At 37.9% G+C, this 21,289-nt stretch overlaps 1 protein-coding gene across 2 annotated transcripts; it reads right to left on the reverse strand.

The window, feature by feature from the left end:
- Positions 1 to 427: 427 nt before the first annotated feature.
- LOC125237494 (trypsin-7-like) lies at positions 428 to 20,023 on the reverse strand. Of its 2 annotated transcripts, XM_048144605.1 has the most exons (8): positions 19,937 to 20,023; positions 18,614 to 18,679; positions 17,727 to 17,768; positions 14,270 to 14,418; positions 9,319 to 9,446; positions 7,923 to 8,181; positions 2,332 to 2,481; positions 428 to 1,430 (listed from the first exon to the last, which is right to left on the reverse strand). In XM_048144605.1, the coding sequence occupies exons 1-8, from the start codon at positions 19,989 to 19,991 to the stop codon at positions 1,278 to 1,280; spliced, it is 1,002 nt and encodes a 333-aa protein (XP_048000562.1). In that variant the 5' UTR covers positions 19,992 to 20,023; the 3' UTR covers positions 428 to 1,277. The 2 variants fall into 2 exon arrangements, with proteins under 2 accessions (XP_048000562.1, XP_048000563.1); XM_048144606.1 differs by lacking the exon at positions 17,727 to 17,768.
- Positions 20,024 to 21,289: the final 1,266 nt, after the last annotated feature.

Consider the following 21,289-nt stretch of genomic DNA (forward strand, 5'->3'; position numbering starts at 1 on the left):
GGGTAAGGAGCCCAGAAGGCTGGCCGTGTTGCCCCGCTGGATAGCAATGCTGATCCGCTGAGCAAGGTATTGGCCAGCCTTCTTTTTACCAGAAGCATCTATAAGGCGCTTAGATAGCTTCTTGTAGAGGCAACGCGCACTAAGCCCCCACGGCCTCAGGGTTTTGACCCCAAACGCCGCAAATATGTAACTACTGCCGAGGGTGACATACTTGCGACGCTTGAGGTATATTTATATTTTGAATAAATGTCTTTCTTATTATGGACATTGAGAAGGTGTGCGCGGAGCCAAAGCCATGTACAGGCAGTTACGCCAGTTACCCAACTAGGTACCCCCAGTGGGTCTAATGTAAGCAATTTTATAAGCTATATTCAACTTAAAATAAGACGTCGCAGGAGGGTTTTTAATTTTGAAATAAAAAAGGTAATAATCATTAAAAATGATTTATTTTCGTGGTCTTAAAAAATAAATATGTTACATTGGCTTCTATAAACCGGTATTTTTCTTGTTAATTTCTTAAAAAATTGTATTCTTTTTGCCACTTTTTATTAAATATATTACATCATTTTCTTGCAGTGTAAAATAGTGGGATCACTTTAAAAATACCAGTTAAAAATATAACATAAATATTACCGATGATCATACATATTACCGGTATCAATTATTTATCAATACCGGTATAAAATTGGAGAGAAACCAGATATAACTGGTATATTACGAATCTCTGACCAATGGTCTTCAGATGTGTAGACTATTGATGTTATCAAATTATAAAAAAATAATATACGTCAAAACTAATTCGAAATGATTCGAATATATATCAATGTAAAAGGTAACGTTTCTTTAAATAAAAACATCACCTTATTCTGACAATACATATACAGGATGTAACATTAATGCCGGTGATCCATTTAAGAGCATAACCGGTATCGAATAGCGGTTACGAATACCACTTCCTTTTTTTAAAATAAACACCATGAAAATTAAAGGTACCATAGAAGGTAATGTATTTATAAGCCGTAGGATTTATCTGCGGCAATTATGTTACATAGTGTACATATATTCCATCCATATCACATACGTAGAAGTAATATTTGGCGTACGTGGATTGAAATTTAAATTAGTGTGGGAAGTTTTTAATTAGGCATTATTTGTTGAGATAAAATAATCGAAAAAACACTTTGAAGTACCAGATTAAAAACATTTAACCGATGATAGAACCGACACTATAAATATTACCGGTATCAATTAGTCTATTAAGGGTATTTATACCGGTATTAAAGCGGTAGGCCCGTGACCTCGCGGATCCAATCTCTGACGTAAGGTATTCGGCTGTAGACTCCAGGCTGGTCTGGTAACGCGCAACCTACTCCGAAGGAGACCAGACCTATCAGTTTACCGTTGTATATGACAGGCCCACCAGAATCACCCTGAGAAAACAAATAGATACATTTTATATGGTTAAAAAGAATATGATTCGAAAGAAAGCTCAGTCTTGAACGGTATCCTGATACTCCTGAAACTTTCATCTTCCTTCCTTCATCCAGCACGGGTAGCATGGTCGCGCGATAGACGATAAAATATCAGGCCGTCCCTATCGCACTATTAGTAAGTGCGATAGGGACGGCCAGATGTTTTATCATTTATCGCGCGACCATAATTGCCAGGATACTACCTTGGCATTTTGTCACGGTTCATGAGAGCTTGAGATCCGCTTTAGCAACGTAAAACAGAATTTGGTGTAGATAAGTACTAATAGTTTTACGAAAGCGACTTCCATTAACCTTAAAAGATTAAGGTTTTTTTTAATACTACGTCGGTGGCAAACAAGCATACGGTCCGCCTGATGGAAACAAGTCACGGTAAAGTATGGACGCCTGCAACTCATTTGAACTTTGTTAACTTTGTAAAATAAAATTAACGTGTCCTATTCCTATGTCCTATTCAAATGTAATTTAAATGATTTTACTATATCAGCATCTTTAATAAGATGTGATTCGATTAAGATGTTAATTTTAAACTTGAACCAATTATTACCGTGTAATTATTGATAACATTATAATATGTTACTTTTCTTCGAGGGCTACAAATATATGGGACATGCTCTTACTGTGCTACAAATAAAATTATGTCAGATATTTTTTAGAATAGAATATATTCTATTATATTTATTTTAGCAGCCTTTATTGCTGGTGACCGCACAATATTTAATTCAGTCACGATAACACGTAACCTAGTTAAGGTACCTGGATCAACACTAAATATCAATACCGGTATTAGAATCGGTATCAGTTACGGTATCATTTCCGGTATCAATACCGTTTTTCTTACCTGGCATGAGTCCTTGGTGCCGTTAAGGAATCCTGCGCAGAACATACGGTCTGTGATGTTGTGGTAGTTCACATTGGGTAATATTTTGCAGATCTCATCCGGTATTATTGGTACGTGGACACGACGTAAGTGATCTTGCATTGCGCTTTTCTACAAAAAAAAATAACTAAATTATTATCGATGCAAAATACATAAGAAATACAGGATGGAATTGAGTAAATACAGTATACAATTTGGGGGATTATAAATAAAATAATATCAGGTAAGAGTTTTAAATGATTCACGTTTAGTTTCATAAGACCAAACACATATTATGTAACTCTATGACAGAAGAACGTAGGTACCTCGGAACCATAGAGAAAAAGGTACGGTGGGCTAGGCTAGATGGCGATACATCTTTAGGGGACTCTCGGCTAGATGGCGCTAATAATGATATTTGACATTTTATAAGAATATGGGCCAAATTTTCAAAACTGAGGTTAAAAAGTTTTAAACCTGTATCAAGAGATGGCAGTCTATGCACTGTGACTACACATTTTTCTTTGGCAGTAACTCTCTAGAACCTCGATCCTCTTTGATTAGACTTATATTGACCGGGATATAGACCGTGATTACCTAACTTTTTGATTTTGATTGTGATTCCGCTTTTGCCGTTTCCCGTGATATGATGCATGCAACTGCGTTGAAATATCGCGACCTTAATAAAAGTCAAAAAGAGTCAATATAAGTGTAATATTAAATAAAATAAAAAAATAAAAAAAATATTTGGGGACACCTTACACAGATCAACTTAGCCCCAAACTAAGCTAAGCTTGCACTATGGGTGCTAAGCGACGATATACATACTTAAACAGATAAATACATACTTATATACATAGAAAACATCCATGACTCAGGAACAAATATCTATCTCATCACACAAATAAATGCCCTTACCGGGATTCGAACCCAGGACCGCGGCTCAGCAGGCAGGGTCACTACCGACTGAGCCAGACCGGTCGTCGAGGTAGGTATTAGGTAGGTACTTTGCCAACAACAGCGTTTCGTGTCTAGTTCTCCCTATCGCTGCGCCAGACTGCAATTCAATCATCATGGTTGTCACTTTGGACACAGTATAATAAAGAGTACTATCGTACAGTATGGCCACTCCCGCTCCCCGCTGAAAGTCCCGCCACCCCCTCTCGGTTATCTCACAGTTACCGCCTGTCAAAAACGAGCATAGTACGCGTTCACCTACACGAGCTTAGACTGTGTCACGAACGCGCCTCTTTCATATATTTGACCGCCAGTGTCCGAGGTGTGCTTTGGATAGGCCGGCTGATCTTCGTACCTAATTCTATCAGCACCCATTGTACCGAATATCCCACTTAACGACCTTGATCTTAAAATGTGACCTTAAAATAACCAGACTTAAACATAAGTAGACATATTTTCTCTTACAAATTTTATGCGTCCTTCGCCTGCTAGGAGGCATCTCCCTTTAACCTTGCTTTTACTTATCCCTACATGTAATCATGTATTAGAAGCATATTCACTACATCACAGACCATCGCACCTCAACTACTAGACGAAGCATTTAATACAACTCAAAATCACCTCACATACAGCTTGGAAAAAAGAGTTCAAAAGGTTTTTTCCCCATTCCGTTACCATTTTTTCATACATTTTGTGTGGCGGTAACGGAATGGAAGGTTCGAAAAAATGTATGGAAATCTTGGGACATTTTTTTTCTCCTATCAGGATCGAAAGAGCTCGCGATTCTGAGTATTAATCGCGTAAAAAATACCCATGTTACAAAAAAGTGGGGTGGACAACTTTGAAAAAAAAAACGGCCCAGGTACAGGAACATTTTTCAATAAGAGGATCAACAACACTACTAGCAAATCTTTGTTCTCAAACAAAAGTGGCTCAATAGTTCCCACATGCAATACGATTTAAATATTTTAAATAGACGGTGACGCCCCTAAATATTATTTTCTATTATTTTTTGCCAGTTGTTTGATCTTCCGTAGTAACTTGTATGTGCAAACTATAGTATCATTTTGGGATACATACATACATACATACAATCACGCCTGTATCCCATGAAGGGGTAGGCAGAGCACATGAAACTACTTAAGTTTCAGTGCCACTCTTGGCAAATAAGGGATTGAAAGAAAACGAAACTGTGACATTGCAGTGACAGGTTGCCAGCCTCTCGCCTACGCCACAATTTAACCCATATCCCACAGGATATTTACAGGATTTTTGGGATATTTATACATAATGATTTTTAGGGTTGAACCAAGACTGTAATGTATGTAATGATTAATGATGTAAGAAGCTGCTCAGTTGCGCTGCTCAAATGAGTTTTCATCCATCTTATTGCATTGTAATAAGGTGAAAAAATGGATACATCTCTTTGTAGTCGTCTATACATTAATATCAGGGTGGCTAGCCGAATGGCACAATCGCTCACGAAACGCTCACGAAACGAAGCGCTAGTAGATATCTATCTCTATCGCGCTTGCGTATTGGCGCGACAGAGCCAGCGGCGTATCGCTTTCGTTTGGCGTCGGAGAAATGCCATTCGGCTACGGGGCCAGGTGACCTCCCTTTGTTAAAACTTCATAATGCGGTGTCTATACTGTACCAAATCTGTGCCAAACCTAACATGTAATATTTTTACATCCCAATCAACTTGTAAAGGTTATGATAATATAGTAACTCGATTGATATGGGTCGACCTTCACAGTTTCGTTCGCAACAGAGGAATATTAATGCTTTCCAATTTTACGCACTTACATCTCATTTTAATTCTAAAGGATAACTCATAAAATATTTATTGTAAAAATCAAATCGTAGCTTGAAAGGCCTGAAAAGGTTTTGTGCCTAAATCACTTAAGTAAATTGAAATCATCATAAGGCCGTTTTCACATTATCCGATCCGATATCGGGTGTCGGACCGACATCCTACACCCGATAAACGCTTCCGATAGTGTCGGATGTCGGTCCGATAAAACGCATTGTTCCAAATCAATGAAGTATGATTTTGTATCAAAAAATATTTTTAAAAAGTTTTATATTTAATAATTATAAGAACTATATTTCAAATATTTTATTGTAAAATTAAAATAACGAGCATAAAAATACTCAAGTGTGTGCAGGTAAAATAAATAATTGTACATTTAACTATATCTACTAAAACATGAAAAAATTAGTATCCGCAATTCGGACCGATGAATTACAATATTTTTTTTTCAACAGAAATTCATCATTAACAGCTGTTTAATAGACGCCATTTTTGTCACGCACACTACTACAAACGTATACCTACATTATACACGCACACATACAAATATTATCGGCCGACAGCTGGCGGGAGGTCCGGCATGCCAAAAATGTCGGAAGCGTCCTGCCGATATCGGCACTTCGATGGTGCCTCGGACAAAAACTGTTGTAGGAAAGTGCCATCTGCATTAAATCCGCAATTTTTGCGTTTTATATTGTTTTTAGTAATAATGATCTATCAAATACATAAATAAAAACCTGGAAGCGCATAAATCTTACATTTTACATCCTTCCTACATCCGATATCGGATCGGATAATGTGAAAACGGCCTAACGGTCCAATGATCCAATATTGGATAACCAAGTGATGAATTTGGTAAAGTACCCAGACAATTTTTACTTATCAAAAAGTAGCGTGTTTGGCCTTGTATGCAGAGTAACGCCGTGGCTTGCGTGGACGACGGTCGCGCGATGGTCGCGCGACGGCGATGCGACGCATACGAAATCAAACCTTATCGATATGGAAGTATGAGACGCGACGGCGACGGTCGCGCGATCGTCGCCCACTCAAGACACGGCGTAAGCTGACTTAGACTTTTGAATGATGGGTGAATATTATTTTTGTTAAACCATGTGTTTAAGTATTGTTGTTATTCGTACTAGCAAATGCAACGCAATGTTACGCCGTGGCTTGCGTGGACGACGATCGCGCGATGGTCGCGCGACGGCGATGCGACGCATACGAAATCAAACCTTATCGATATGGAAGTATGAGACGCGACGGCGACGGTCGCGCGACCGTCGCCCACGCAAGACACGGCGTTAGACCAAAATATCTTGAGTATCGTCTCAACAGCTCCAGTAAATCCACTTCAGCCAACCTTCAAGGTCATGCTCTACTCATAATGAACTATTTAAGGTGTGCAATAAAGAGTATTGTATTGTATTGTATTGTATTGTATTGTTGTATTGTTGTATTGTATTGTATTGTATTGTATTGTATTGTATTGTATTGTATTGTATTGTATTGTATTGTATTGTATTGTATTGTATTGTATACTCCAGTTCTGTCCAACGGCTCGAAGCCGACCCTCACCTATCTCCGTGAAGAGTGTAAGTCCCTAATAGCAAGTACCTTAGGTATATGTCGTACTAGATTTGCCCGCGGCTTCGCTCGCGTTAGAAAGAGACAAAAAGTAGCCTATGTCACTCTCCATGCCTTCAACTATCTACATGTACATACATACATACAATCACGCCTGTTTCCCAGAGGGGTAGGCAGAGATCACGGATTTCCATTTACTACGATCCTGACAAACCACTTCACACACTTTCATAACGTTTCTCATACACGCTCGTCGGTTTCGAGTATTTCTGACCTGGCCTTTTTGCAATATTTCCCCGATTTGATCAAGAAAAGTTCGCCTAGGTCTTCCACTACCAACTGACCCTTCCACTCCTTTTTCATATACTTTCTTCGTTAATCTCCTCTCATCCATCCTCTCTACATGCCCAAACCACCTTAACATACCCATCTCAATCAACTATCTCCACTTAAAAAATCAGTTTGCCGTGAAGGACGGACAAACAAACAGACACACACACTTTCCCATTTACAATATTAGTATTGATGTATCCATCCTCTGACGGCTACCACGGTGCCAGAATAAGTTGAAGTCAAAGTCAGGTCAGGCTTAAGTGTAGACACTGGCTGTTCTAAGTCTCAACTATGGCAGCATCTTCTTGTAACCCACCATAAACTCCTGGGGTTCAATGTCCTAATACTAGGACAAAATACCTACGATGGGATTTGAATCTACGTTAAATAGAATTGAGTTGCTTTTGTTTTGATTCAATTTTCAATAAAAAAAATCAGCCTTGCTTTATAATACCATTGATTCAAATTTGATTGGCAAATTTTTTGTATGGTGGGTCGCTAGAGCTTATATGTAGTATGTCGCCATTCATTGACAGCAACCGCACCAGTGTGCGTAGCCGAATGCACAAACGCTCACGATCTCTATCTATCTATCTCTATCGCTCTTGCGTATTGGTGCGACAGAGCCAGACTACATTTCGGCAGCGCTTCGGCGGCTGGCCCAGAAACCACATCAGTCAGCCTTCCTATAGCAATGGGTCTCGACATTGGCGTAGTAGCAACAGGTTTCTCTAGCAGCACTAATTGGAAGTCCCAATCATGGGGATGAAGTTTATTGGACATGGTCCAGAGCAGACAGTCTGTGAATACCAACTTGCCTGATACTGAGGATCTGGATCTAGAAAAAGTTTCCACTGTATCAGCTATGTACACAGTAACCCACCTTGTATGTAGTATGTCCCCATCCACTGACAGCCACCATTGCACCAGGAACCACATCAGTCAGTCTTCCTATAGCAATGGGTCTCGACATTGGAGTAGTAGGGACTGGTTTTTCGAGAAGCACCAATTGGAAGTCCCAATCGTGAGGATGGAGTTTGTTGTTCATGGTCCAGAGAGGGTGAGTGAAGTGGGCACAGATGTTGTAGCGAACTGCTAAGCTTCTGAATGTGGAACCGACTAGGACGAAGGTTTCTTTTTCCCTGCAAATGTGTTTGAAATTATCGTCAGTCATGGTAAGGATAAAAACTAGAATGTTCTTAAAAACCTACGTTTTTAACCAACCCATAAGAAAAGGCAACACATTAGTAAAAAATCTCAAATATCTCAATTCATGCCATTTAGCTCTTTGAACACTTTAGTGCTTGTGACGCCAATTACCACTAAAAGTGTCAAAGCAACTTTTACGACTTTTGGCGGACGTTGATAATGATAAAGTAAAATTTTATATTCGCTCTTCAGCAGTCGACATTTTGATGTCTTCGCCATTTAAGTATTGGCATGGAGGAAAAGTATTCACAAGTTTAAATCTAAACTTATTTCATACATACATACATACATATAATCACGCTTGTATCCCATAAAGGGGTAGACAGAGCACACGAACTACTAAGTTTCAGTGCCACTCTTGGCAAAAAAGGGTTGAAAGAAATCCAAATTGTGACATTGCAGTGACAGGTTGCCAGCCTCTCGCCTACGCCACAATTTAACCCATATCCCACAGTCGACTTCTACGATAGCCACGGAAAGAAAGGGGGTATTGAAATTCTTAACCCGTCACCACACGGGGACTTATTTTATGTGCCCAAGAATTTCAATACGTACTTTTGTCCTTAATTATAATATTTGGCTCCCACTTCCTCTCCCCCCACCCCTATGGAACGCCATGTTCCATTACTTCATTTTCACTCCCATCTTTAAATTCTTCTTACCTGCAATGAGCAGCAGTACAGCATTTGGTATGGAGCATCTTTTATGTCTACGCTCTTTCCTACAACTTCCTCCCCCCAGTCAGTACTTCATAAATTCCACTCCCATCTTTAGATTCCACTCCCACCTTTAAATTCCACTCCCATCTTTAAATTCCACACCCGCCTTTAAATTCCACTTCCATCTTTAAATACCACTAGCGCCTTTAAACTCCACTCCCATCTTTAAATTCCACTCCCGTCTTCAAATTCCACTCCCATCTTTAAATCACACTCTCATTTCTTAATTTCACTCCCGCCTTTAAATTCCACTCCCATCGTTAAATTCCACTCGAGCCTTTAAATTCCACTCCCATCTTTAAATTCCACTCCCGTCTTCAAATTCCACTCCCATCTTTGAAGTCCACTTACCTGCAATGAGCAGCAGTGAGCACCCACTCAGGTGCGATCAGGGTACCACCGCAATATTCTCCGTACAGCACTTGGTATGGAGCGTCCTTTATGTCTATGCTCTTTCCTCCCACGATCCTGAATTTTGGCTGTAAGGGTAAGAATATTATTTAACCAGGCAAACCAGTGGCTATATTATGGACAATGTCGGGGCGACCGAGCTTCGCTCGGTTCTATTTTAATATATCACGTCTTTAGATAAAAAAAACTCTTATAAATACAAAAACAAAAAAAAAGACAAAAAACAAAAACTTAATTTCTGGCCGGGATTCGAAACCCTGATACCTACGATCTATCTGCGTACATTAGACCGACCTCGTACGACTGAGCTAAGCGGAATCGATGCGCGCGCGGCGAAATTAACGACCATATTTTTTGTTAGTAACGCGAAAGAAAAACTCATGAAAACTCGAAAATTCACGTTTTCCGGGATCTAAGGCTACGCTAGATCGATTTTTCACCCCCGAAAACACCCACATAACAAATTTCAGCGAAATCGTTAGAGCGGTTTCCGAGATCGTCGGTATATATAAATAAATATACAAGAATTGCTCGTTTAAAAGTATAAGATTCGCACATTCGCACATACGCACTTACATACTTGTTAGAACGAGACAGACATGGTGACGAATGATAGATAGATCTTAGCCCTGCCGTTTGGTCTTTATCAATTGTAATAATAGGCTTCTTTCCTCCTAGTCAAATCAGCTCTTTTTAAGAACTGTCAAAACGATTTTGAACGACTTGCTAATATGGAATTAGTATGAAATCAAATTGAGTGACGTCACGGTCAACTGATTTACTTTATATTTCTATCTGATTTATAAAATACTAGCTTTTGCCCGCGGCTTCGCTCGCGTTAAATTCGAAAATTGCGGAATGTTCCATACAAACTTCCACTCATCATCTTAGGGAAGTGGGGGGTTAGAAAGAGACAAAATGTAGCCTATGTCACTCTTCATTCCTTCAACTATCTCCACTTAAAAAATCACGTCAATACGTCGCTCCGTTTTGCCGTGAAAGACGGACAGTCAAGTGTAAAAATATGGGTGCGTACAACTTATCAAAAATATGTCCCATAGCACTTTATGACGGCGGAATAAGGTCTCGGTACATATTTTTGAGCGGATAAAATCGATACGTATTTTTGCACTTGACTGGACAAACAAACAGACACACACACTTTCCCATTTATAATATTAATATGGATACATTGGAGTTAAAAATAACTTCTGTCCCTGTTTTTCTTATAATTATCTGATGCTTTATTTCGTGCATGGTATACAATATTTTATTCTCAAGTCAAGTTGCCTATTGTCTTCTACATACTTTAGATTTTCCTTCTGCTATATAAGTATTGGACATGGAAAAGAAGAGTAGTATATAAGGATACATCTAGGCTCCGGACATTTTTGTTTCCTCCTAGTCGCGATTCTAGACAATATTTATTCCACGCAGCTGAAGTTTACCACATGCGATTTTCTTCACAGTCATTATTTCTACACGATCTTGACTCTACCTAGTCGCGATTTCACACAATATTGTTTCCGCATAACTGAAGTTTACCACATTCGCTATTCATCATAGTCATTACTTCTACACGATCTTGACTCTACCTAGTCGCGGTTTCACACAATATTTATTCCACGCAGCTGAAGTTTACCACATGCGTTATTTTTCACAGTTATTATTTCTACACAACCTTGACTCTACCTAGTCGCGATTCTACACAATATTGTTTCCACACAACTGAAGATTACCACATTCCTTATTCATCACAGTCATTACTTCTACACGATCTTGACTCTACCTAGTCGCGATTCTACGCAATATTATTTCCACACAACTGAAGATTACCACATTCGTTATTCATCACAGTCATTACTTCTACACGATCTTGACTCTACCTAGTCGCGATTTCACACAATATTTATTCCACGCAACTGAAGTTTACCACATTCGTTATTCTTCACACAATTATATTTCTATACAACTGTCGCAACCCTATTAATGTACAACATCGGTTACATCTCTGATAGAAAGGCACCCATATGTGAGTACAAAGATAATATAATTTCACTAGATATAGTTTACGGTGAAGGTTTATGGCCCCGAGTTTCCATGACGTTGATTTGTTGTTACGTACTCTTTCTCTTCGAATAATGCATAATGTTTTCGTTCACTTGTGTTGATTTATAAGTACTCAATAAAGACAATTATTTGTATATGTCGCAGGGAAATGGCCAAAACGGAGATTTGATCAAATCTCTAAGGGATATGATCAAATCACGCATGATGTCAAAATGGCGAATCCATTTCATCATTACTCTAGAAAATTTCAGTCATTTGACTAAATCCCTGACTCTGTTTAGTTAAATCACAAAATCGCCCAATAGACACGCCGCGTTTCGTCATTTCACTAGATTTGTTTAGCGATTTGATAAAATTCCTGAACCACGACAGTAAGTTGACGAAACGGGTTTATAAAGTCAACTAGTTTTATCATTTCTCTCAACAAGTTCAGTGAAAAGACAAAATGTTTTAATAAATAATATAATATATTTTTTTGTCTCAGCTAGTATTACTTTTAATTGTAAAAGAAGTATTTAGTTTAAGTTTAGTTTTAAATTTAATTTAATTCTATGTATATGTAAAAACAGAAACACAAATTTATTGGTTTATACCCTCTCTTTCTGGAAGAGCGGGGTTTTCTGTCACAAGCAAATTTTGCTTAAAAGAAAATCCCAACCTCATTGTGTAACCCCCTTATATTAACCTAATAAACTTTTTCATTTTTCATTTTTTTTTCATAATAATTTAAAATAAAATATTTTTAGTTTTGTTTCTTCACTTATTCTATTTTTTTCTTATTTATTGAAAAAAAAACTCTTAAAACGGATTCAATTGAGTATAATGTCTTCATGGGTCAGATCAGATAGCGAGGTAAAATGAGTGCAGTGAAAATTCGCCCACTGATTTTACCAGTGCAGTCAGTCATGTCAATGCAGGGCAGCTTGTGGCGAGCTGTTGAGGAACAGCGACCTCACGTACCCAAGTGCTCCTGAGGAGTTCTGTTATCCATGAGGTGGGTGGATGGGACAGTACACTCTACCTGTGGCTTGCCTGTGCTGGCCGTCCAGAGTCATTAAGTCGTTTGCTCCATGGCCTAAGACGCGAGTTGGCACAGTGGCTTAACAGCTACTGGGTAGAAAGCGGAGTACAGCTCTCGATACCCTTGAGCTCTCACACCGGTATTGCCCTTGCCGGAATATCAATAAAATACGGAGCTCGATTACATATGTTTATTGTTCAAACGCAACTTACAGACTACTCAATACAAGGATGATACATGACATATATATCTATAGATACACTCATACACCACACTCAATAACCCAGTTCATTTTAGATTCCATTAACTCTCAAATAGTCCTTACACAATGGCGGGTGCTGCCTCTGCGTTCGTCCCATGACATGATGAATAGCGAATGTGGTAAACTTCAGTTGTGCGGAAACAATATTGTGTGAAATCGCGACTAGGTAGAGTCAAGATCGTGTACAAATAATGACTGTGAAGAATATCGCATGTGGTAAACTTCAGCTGCGTGGAATAAATATTGTCTAGAATCGCGACTAGGAGGAAACAAAAATGTCCGGAGCCTAGATATATCCGTATATAATTGACGAACTTCTGCATCAATCGTTAGTAGCTAGTAGGTTTACATTAAAGCTAGTAGGTATTTTCTATGAGAAAATAGTTTAATTTGATTTTAGATTGAGTAGGTATTTATTTTTTAATTGTCTCATTGATTGATTGATTGATTTATTTATTGATAAAAATGTTTTACAGGTCAATCTTATAAACAATATTTACACAATTAATTTAATACTAAAAATATTTACAAGGTAATACTCGTAGCTTACACATTATTTAGAATTACATTTATAATCATAACAAATTCACAATAAAATTTAATTTAGAACCTAAGCATAATACAGCACACAATTAATTGACTCCACGAAGAAACTCGTCTACAGTATAGTAAGCCTTTTCGATTAAGAGCAATTTAAGTTTCCTAGTAAACTCGTTGTCGCTTTCCACTGACTTTATCTCAGTTGGAACCAAGTTATAGATTTTTGCCCCAATGACACCGAGTGAGCTCCTGAGCTTAGCAAGTCGCTTAACGGGGGCGACTTACATTGGCTGCCTGCGGCTATTTTCGCGACTGCTACTAGTTTTGTACGCAGCGAGGTTTGACCTGGGTGGCTAGCCGAATGGCACAATCGCTCACGAAACGCTCACGAAACGAAGCGCTAGTAGATATCTATCTCTATCGCGCTTGCGTATTGGCGCGACAGAGCCAGCGGCGTATCGCTTTCGTTTGGCGTCGGAGAAATGCCATTCGGCTACGGGGCCTGACATACTTGCACGCCTCTAATATGTATAATTGCAATGAAGAAGGGACTACAAGATCTCATCACGCTGTGAAAGGTGGTGGTTATTTGTTTTTGATTTCATCATAGATTAAATATAAGAAGATCATAAGTACCATCTCATACATTAAAAGTGACCGCCTAAGAACGCGCATACACTACACCACGCATAGATGGCGCCACAAAAAATGCCTTGTTGCTATCGATTATTTGTAGATTGGCGTTAAGTGTCACTTTCGAGCCATAAATCTATGCCAAAAGTGACACTTTACGCCATTTAACAACAAAACAAGTATAATCGAAAGCTACAAGACATATTTTTGTGGCGCCATCTATGTGTGGTGTAGTGTATGCGCGTTCTTAGGCGGTCGCATTTTAATGTATGGGATGGTATGATCTTTCTTATATTTAATCTATGATTTCATTGATCTATCGGATTTTTGAAAACTTACGAATTTGATATTAAGGTAGCACGTACCGCTATTAAAGGGCTAAAACTCCTGTCTTCCTCTCCCTGTAGGACCTCATGGAAGTAGAGGTAGTTGCGAGGAGGAACTCGTCGGGTCACGTATAATCGGAAGTAGTGTGCCACGCAACCGGATGATAAGACGCCTCGGACGAGGCCATCTGAAATATAATGTATGGAGAAACATATTTAAATAAATGGAAATAATGATACTTAACAGGGAATTTTGTGTTTCGTTCCGGAGGTCGCGGGTTCGAACCCCGGCTCGCACCAATGAGTTTTTCGGAATTTATGTGCGAAATGTCATTTGATATTTTCCAGTCGCTTTTCGGTGAAGGAAAACATCGTGAAGAAACCGGACTAATTCCAATAAGGTCTAGTTTACCCTTCGGGTTGGAAGGTCAGATGGCAGTCGCTTTCGTAAAAACTAGTGCCTACGCCAAATCTTGGGATTAGTTGTCAAAGCGGACCCCAGGCTCCCATGAGCCGTGGCAAATGCCGGGATAACGCAAGGAGGATGATGAACAGGGAATAAATGTTGCAATTTTTCCTAATAGGGGTGCATTGGGGTAATTTCGAAAGTCACATAATAATCACCATTATTTCCATCATATCAAGATTCCCCCTTCAAAATTACCCCAATGCTAACTAGCCCTAAAGCTGAGTTTAGACCAGCAAGTTATTGCTGCAAGTTTTGAGACGCAACTATAGGTAAGAGTGAGTGGCAAATATCTGCATCTCTTTCTTGCATATACTTCTGTCTCAAAACTTGCAGCAATAACTTGCTCGTCTAAACTCATAGGGTTGCAAAAAAACATGAAAAAAAAAACCGTGAAAAAAAACAGTTTTTTTTTCTGGAGTAAGTATGTTTTTTTTCTAATGTACGAAATCTCAAAATTTGCAAAGCAGTCAATACTTTTATACGGTTTTTTAGACTTAATGTTAACTAATAAACGAATTTAATCAAATAACTTTAATTTCTGGTCTTATAAAAGTAACATTTACGAAATCTGTAGTTGGTAGTTATCAATATTTTCTGTTGGCAACACCACCACCTCTCCACGCTGCACGCCGCATCGGGGATTATCCAATAAACGTTTGTATAATGAATGTTAATCGAATTAAAATGTACGTTATTGTTATTGAAACACGTTACAATTCACGAAAAACCGTTATTGTCGAATTATTTGTTCATCTGAAAAAAAAACCATATTTAGAAAAAAAACCATGGTGCTCGGTTCTTTTCATGTTTTTTTTACAATTCTGAAAAAAAACATTTGTTTTTTTTCTATTTGCAACCCTATGCATGCAACATTTCAGTATAGTATGAAGAAAATAGTTCTAACGAACTTCCTCAACATGGCGCGTAATCAAATATTAAAATTTCTGCGCCCCTTAGCCGAATGGTTTTTCTGCGACGCGAAGCGCCACCGAAATGCCGCAGAAATGTAGTCTGGCTCTGTCGCGCCAATACGCAAAAGCGATAGAGATAGATAGGTAGGAAAGAGATATTATCGTGAGCGTTTGTGCATTTGGCTACGCACACAGGCTTTACCTGCGAACCTAAGGGCACTTTCTTTCAGAATTTGGGACCCCCCCCCCCCCCCAATTAGCGTAAGTAGTTAACAAAAATTAACTCACTGTCAGTTTTGTGACGATAATTAAATAAATAAATATTATAGGACATTCTTACACAGATTGACTGAGGCCCACGGTAAGCTTAAGAAGGCTTGTGTTGTGGGTACTCAGACAACGATATATATGTCGCAGGGAAATGACCAAAACAGAGATTTGATCAAATCTCTAAGGGATATGATCAAATCACGTAAGATGCCAAAATGGCGAATCCATTTCATCATTTATCTGAAAAATTTCAGTCATTTGACTAAATCCCTGACTCTGTTTAGTGAAATCACAAAATCAGCCAATAGACACGCCACGTTTCGTCATTTCACTGGATTTGTTTAGGGGTTTGATAAAATCCCTGAACCACGGCAGTAAGTTGACGAAACGAACTCAAACAGTCAATTTCTTTTAACATTTCGATAAACGAATTTAGGGAAATGATAAAGTCTTTTCTAAAATATGGTACACATATAATAAATATGGTGATTTGATCAAATCTCTGGACAGGTTTCGTCGCGAAATGATAAAACAAGTTGACTTTATAAGCTCGTTTCGTCAACTTACTGTTGTGGTTCAGGGATTTTATCAAATCGCTAAACAAATCTAGTGAAATGACAAAACGTGCCATGTCTATTGGCCGATTTTGTGATTTCACTAAACAGAGTCAGGGATTTAGTCAAATGACTGAAATTTTCTAGAGAAATGATGAAATGGATTCGCCATTTTGACATCATACGTGATTTGATCATATCCCTTAGAGATTTGATCAAATCTCTGTTTTGGCCATTTCCCTGCGACATATATAATATACAAATACTTATATACACAGAAAACATCCATGACTCAGGAACAAATATCTGTGCTCATCACACAAATAAATGGCCTTACCGGGATTCGAACCCGGGACCGCGACGCAGCAGGCAGAGTCACTACCGACTGCGCCAGACCGGTCGTCAAATTAAGCATGAAATTTCAATAAAAATTTGTCTTAATTACATAAACTATTTAACTTTAAGATTTTTCGATACATTGAGAATGTGAAAAAAATAGGTAAATGTATAAACAGATTTTATGCTTAATTGTCGTCACAAAACTGACAGAGAGTTTATTTTTGTTAACAACTCCAATTGGGGGGATCCAAATTCTGAAAATGCCCCTAAATGGTAATCGTTGACGCTACATGGCGATCGAAAGGCTTTGTCTCTGTCGTACAACTGCTGAAGAGCGAGAGGGGTAACTAGCTACGATACGCTTACGAAGCGTACGCGACTATCGACTTTGACCTTACCTTAACCTTTTTGACCTTAGGTGACGAGAAATATATGACTACACGATATACTTAAATGTTGCATGCATCATAATAACTACGCCCTCTTGATGAATAGACATATATTTCTGGTCAGTGGCGCGTTTCTCGAAAGGTACAAGCCTTGTATTACAAGTGTGTTTCCATGACAACCCATACGATTTGACAGTTCGCGCACTTGTAATACAAGGCTTGTACGTTTCTAGAAACGAGCCCCAGTGGCCCGTTTCTCGAAAGGTAGAAGCCTTGTATTACAAGTGTATTTCCATGACAACCCATACGATTTGACAGTTCGCGCACTTGTAATACAAGGCTTGTACGTTTCTAGAAAAGAACCGTCGCTTAAAAGCCAACTTAGCCGCTTAGTCAATGTTATGCTCCATAGCGAAGTTAAGATATATTAGGGATAACGTTTCGTTATTGTAGCGTATCTATTTTTATTTTGGACAAGTAACCAATATAAATACAGAATAATCTAATCGAGAGTCGTGGAAATCTAGAGGAGAAACTTTTGTCTCGCACACAATTTTTACAAACCCTCATCTCTTCTTTTCTTAGTCACAGAGTGACTGCGGAACCCTAAAAACCATAACAAAATACTTGACGATTTTCATAAAATAATATCAACTAGTGTGCGACTCTTAAATATATTTTTTTATTAATAACCGTATAAAAAATAGTCATGATAAAAAAATAGAAAAAAAACTGGTAATTAAAAAATACCTTTTATCGAAAAACTATAATAAACATTATTCATAACTACGAAAAGTATTTTTTTAATGTTCTATTAAGGCATAACCAATGAATTACATGGCTGACTTTTCCAGATAAAATATAGTGATGTTGTTATTTTAGTTGAATTCTGATATTGTTACTATGAGATTGCCAACGATTTCTTGATATATAAAATGAAAAAAAAGTAAAAAACGATCCATAACCTTTCTGATTTTCAAGTTATACTTATATCTAACACACGATTACGCTTAGATTGCCTGGTAGAGAATGCTTCATGGTATTAAGTTCACTATTTGTTCATTTATTTCGTACGTTGTGCAATAAACTTCAAATAAACAAACAGTTAAGGGTGGTTAGTCAATATACCAATCGATTGCGCTCGGTAGCGAATAATTCGTCAATGTTGTAACAAAGAAGTGTGACAGAGAGAGGTGACTTCGCTAGTGTAGTAGCAAGTAACGCCGTGTCTTGCGTGGGCGACGGTCGCGCGACCGTCGCCGTCGCGTCTCATACTTCCATATCGATAAGGTTTGATTTCGTATGCGTCGCATCGCCGTCGTGCGACCGTCACCCACGCAAGCCACGGTGTAACATTGCGTTATCATCGATTGACATGTTGACTAAAGAAACTAGCTCTATAGCGCCAATACTCAAGAACAATATGCAATATTGTCAATCAAAATGTTTACCTTTAACTGTGCAGTTACCGAGAAGGTCTCCAGGTTTGCAAACATAACCACTTTGTGCGTTTGACCCTTGAAACAAAAATGGATAAATGAAATAAATAAATAAACTAAAAACTTAGTTCATAAGTACGTAGATATAAACTAGCACATTAGTTAAAAAGCACGTAGAGCAATTTACTTGATAGTCTCAAAAAAATATGAATTAGACATACACAATGCCAATCGAACGTTTCCTACTGCACATTTCGCAGTACGATTTCATACTAATACATGGGTAAACCAGACCAGACCTGGGTGGCTAGCCGAATGGCACAATCGCTCACGAAACGCTCACGAAACGAAGCGCTAGTAGATATCTATCTCTATCGCGCTTGCGTATTGGCGCGACAGAGCCAGCGGCGTATCGCTTTCGTTTGGCGTCGGAGAAATGCCATTCGGCTACGGGGCCAGGTAATAATGGGTAATCCAGAGGCCGTGAGTTCGATTCTCACCTAAGGTAGACATTTTTCACTTTCAAATTTATTCTAAGCCTATTGGCATTGATTGCAGACATTTCTGCTAATCAGAAGTTAAAAAATATGGGTAATATGAATATACTGGAATTACTGAAGTTACTGAAGACATACCTGATATGAAAAACTAAATCCAAGAATTTACAGCGTGCATAGAATTACTTAAAATTTAAATTAATATTGCCTGTTGACCGTACGTAACTTTTAAAACGCGATGTTGACGTAATGTTGTAAAATTGAAATACTGCATTGTTAAAAAAATCCAATAATATTCGATGAAAGACACATCACACTAATAATTGATTTAAAAAACAATACCAAATATCGTAACTGTGACATTTCAACATTAAATATATATAAATGTGATAAATAACTAATATTTTTACGACGAAGCTTGTGGTTGGTATATCTGACAACCGAAGAGTTGCTCGCACAACCAGCAATTCGATAGAATCAGGAAATGCTGCCAACATTCTTGGATAGAATCAGGAAATGCTGCCAACATTCTTGGAACATCGCTCAAAGTTTTTTAGATTTAAGTTAGTTATAAAGTTATACTCGTATATTTAGGTTTAGTTACAATACGATTTACAAATAAAACAATAGATTATTATGATATCGAGTAAAAGAAAGTAAAAAAAGTCATTATAAATATTATAATCACAAATAAAACTAAAATTGATAAACAATCTAATTACCAATCTTTTAAAACAACAAACATTCCAACCTTTGTTTGCCACCACCCAATCAATAATAGCTCTTCCACACTGTATAATTGTATATCATATGCACATGTATCAATAATAGTACATACCGTATAAACACAATTCAATCACGGATAACATACACAGCCATATCGGAGTCCACATTGTGGCCTAACAGCCTTCGGAGACTGAAGGTGGGTTCCTAATGACTTAGTTTAAGTCCTGCGTAGCGTTGTGTCGAATTGTAAACATGATGGAAGTATTGTGAACAGTATATTGAGTTTAAAAAACGCGGTAGATTTTGATAGGGTGAGGGAAATGATGTTTCAATTTTTATTTTTGACTGCTTATGTTTTTACGTTAGTTCCAATTTGTACATACATACATACATACAATCACGCCTGTGTCCCATGAAGGGGTAGGCAGAGCACATGAAACTACTCAGGTTTTAGTGCCACTCTTGGCAAATAAGGGGTTGAAAGAAAACGAAATTGTGACAATAAATTTGTAAATACATAAAATTTAAATTGAATATGTCTTTAACTAATTATACATATAACGAATATACTAGTACCTATCTAGTGCATCTTGAAACTGACGCAATCGTAACTTGTTACATTTTTAAATTTTTTGTTGAATATTTATTAAGATGAACGTATAATGTCATCGTATGGACAAGGGGTAGTATTAGAATGACCTTCGAAAACATGCGTTTTAAAAAGCTATTTAAAGTTCAGCTTAGATACTAAGGACTGTGACTTATTTTGGTTTACATTATATAAGAAGTGGGTACGGTGGTTCAACTTATTTTGATTACTTACTGAGGGTCGCAGGTTCAAGTCTTATCGGAGGTGAGAATTTCCCCATTTTCATTTAATTTCAAAATACCTTGGTTACAATTTGAAAATGTGAGCGTTTTTTGTTAGTCCTTATACTGTGCTTTTCATTTACACTGTGACAAGTTCATGGTGCATTGTGGTCTAATTCCATTAGTCATAAACCTGCGTTGCCAATATATTACGAGCTATATCGTCGCTTTTTTGCATGTTTGTGTACTAAAATCACCATCATCATAAATCAATAAAAGACGTCTACTTCTCGACAGGTCTCTCTTGACGAAATAGTTTTATGAAATATCAATAATAATTCCATTCTTCAAATAGGTATATTATTCATATATTATTAACTATATTTCATTTTGGTATGTGTAGTGATATGGATTACATTAGCTTTCATTTAGGTATTAAGACGATACGGTAGGGGTCAATTCTCCATACAAACGCTCTCGACTATTTCCTCCCTGGTTTTTGAAGATAGAACAATGATTTTTTCAACACAGATTGTTATTATTTTTCTCTGTGTCGGACCGTTTTGATTTTTTTGATATTCTGCTTTTTAAAGATTCTAGAGCCAATCAAAAATTTCCAAAAACGGCCTTTTTCATTGTGGCGCAAAAAAAGATG

Source organism: Leguminivora glycinivorella, chromosome 21 (assembly GCF_023078275.1).
Source record: "Leguminivora glycinivorella isolate SPB_JAAS2020 chromosome 21, LegGlyc_1.1, whole genome shotgun sequence".
In the NCBI taxonomy this organism is placed as follows: Eukaryota; Metazoa; Arthropoda; class Insecta; order Lepidoptera; family Tortricidae; genus Leguminivora; species Leguminivora glycinivorella.

Coding starts and splice junctions, on each gene's coding strand:
- LOC125237494 (XM_048144605.1), bottom strand. CDS start 19,991: ATGTGGACTCCGATATGGCTGTGTATGTTATCCGTGATTGAATTGTGT. Junction 2,482..7,922: donor GGGGACATACTACATACAAG/GTGGGTTACTGT, acceptor TTTTTTTTGTAG/AAAAGCGCAATGCAAGATCA. Junction 1,431..2,331: donor GCACCAAGGACTCATGCCAG/GTAAGAAAAACG, acceptor TTGTTTTCTCAG/GGTGATTCTGGTGGGCCTGT.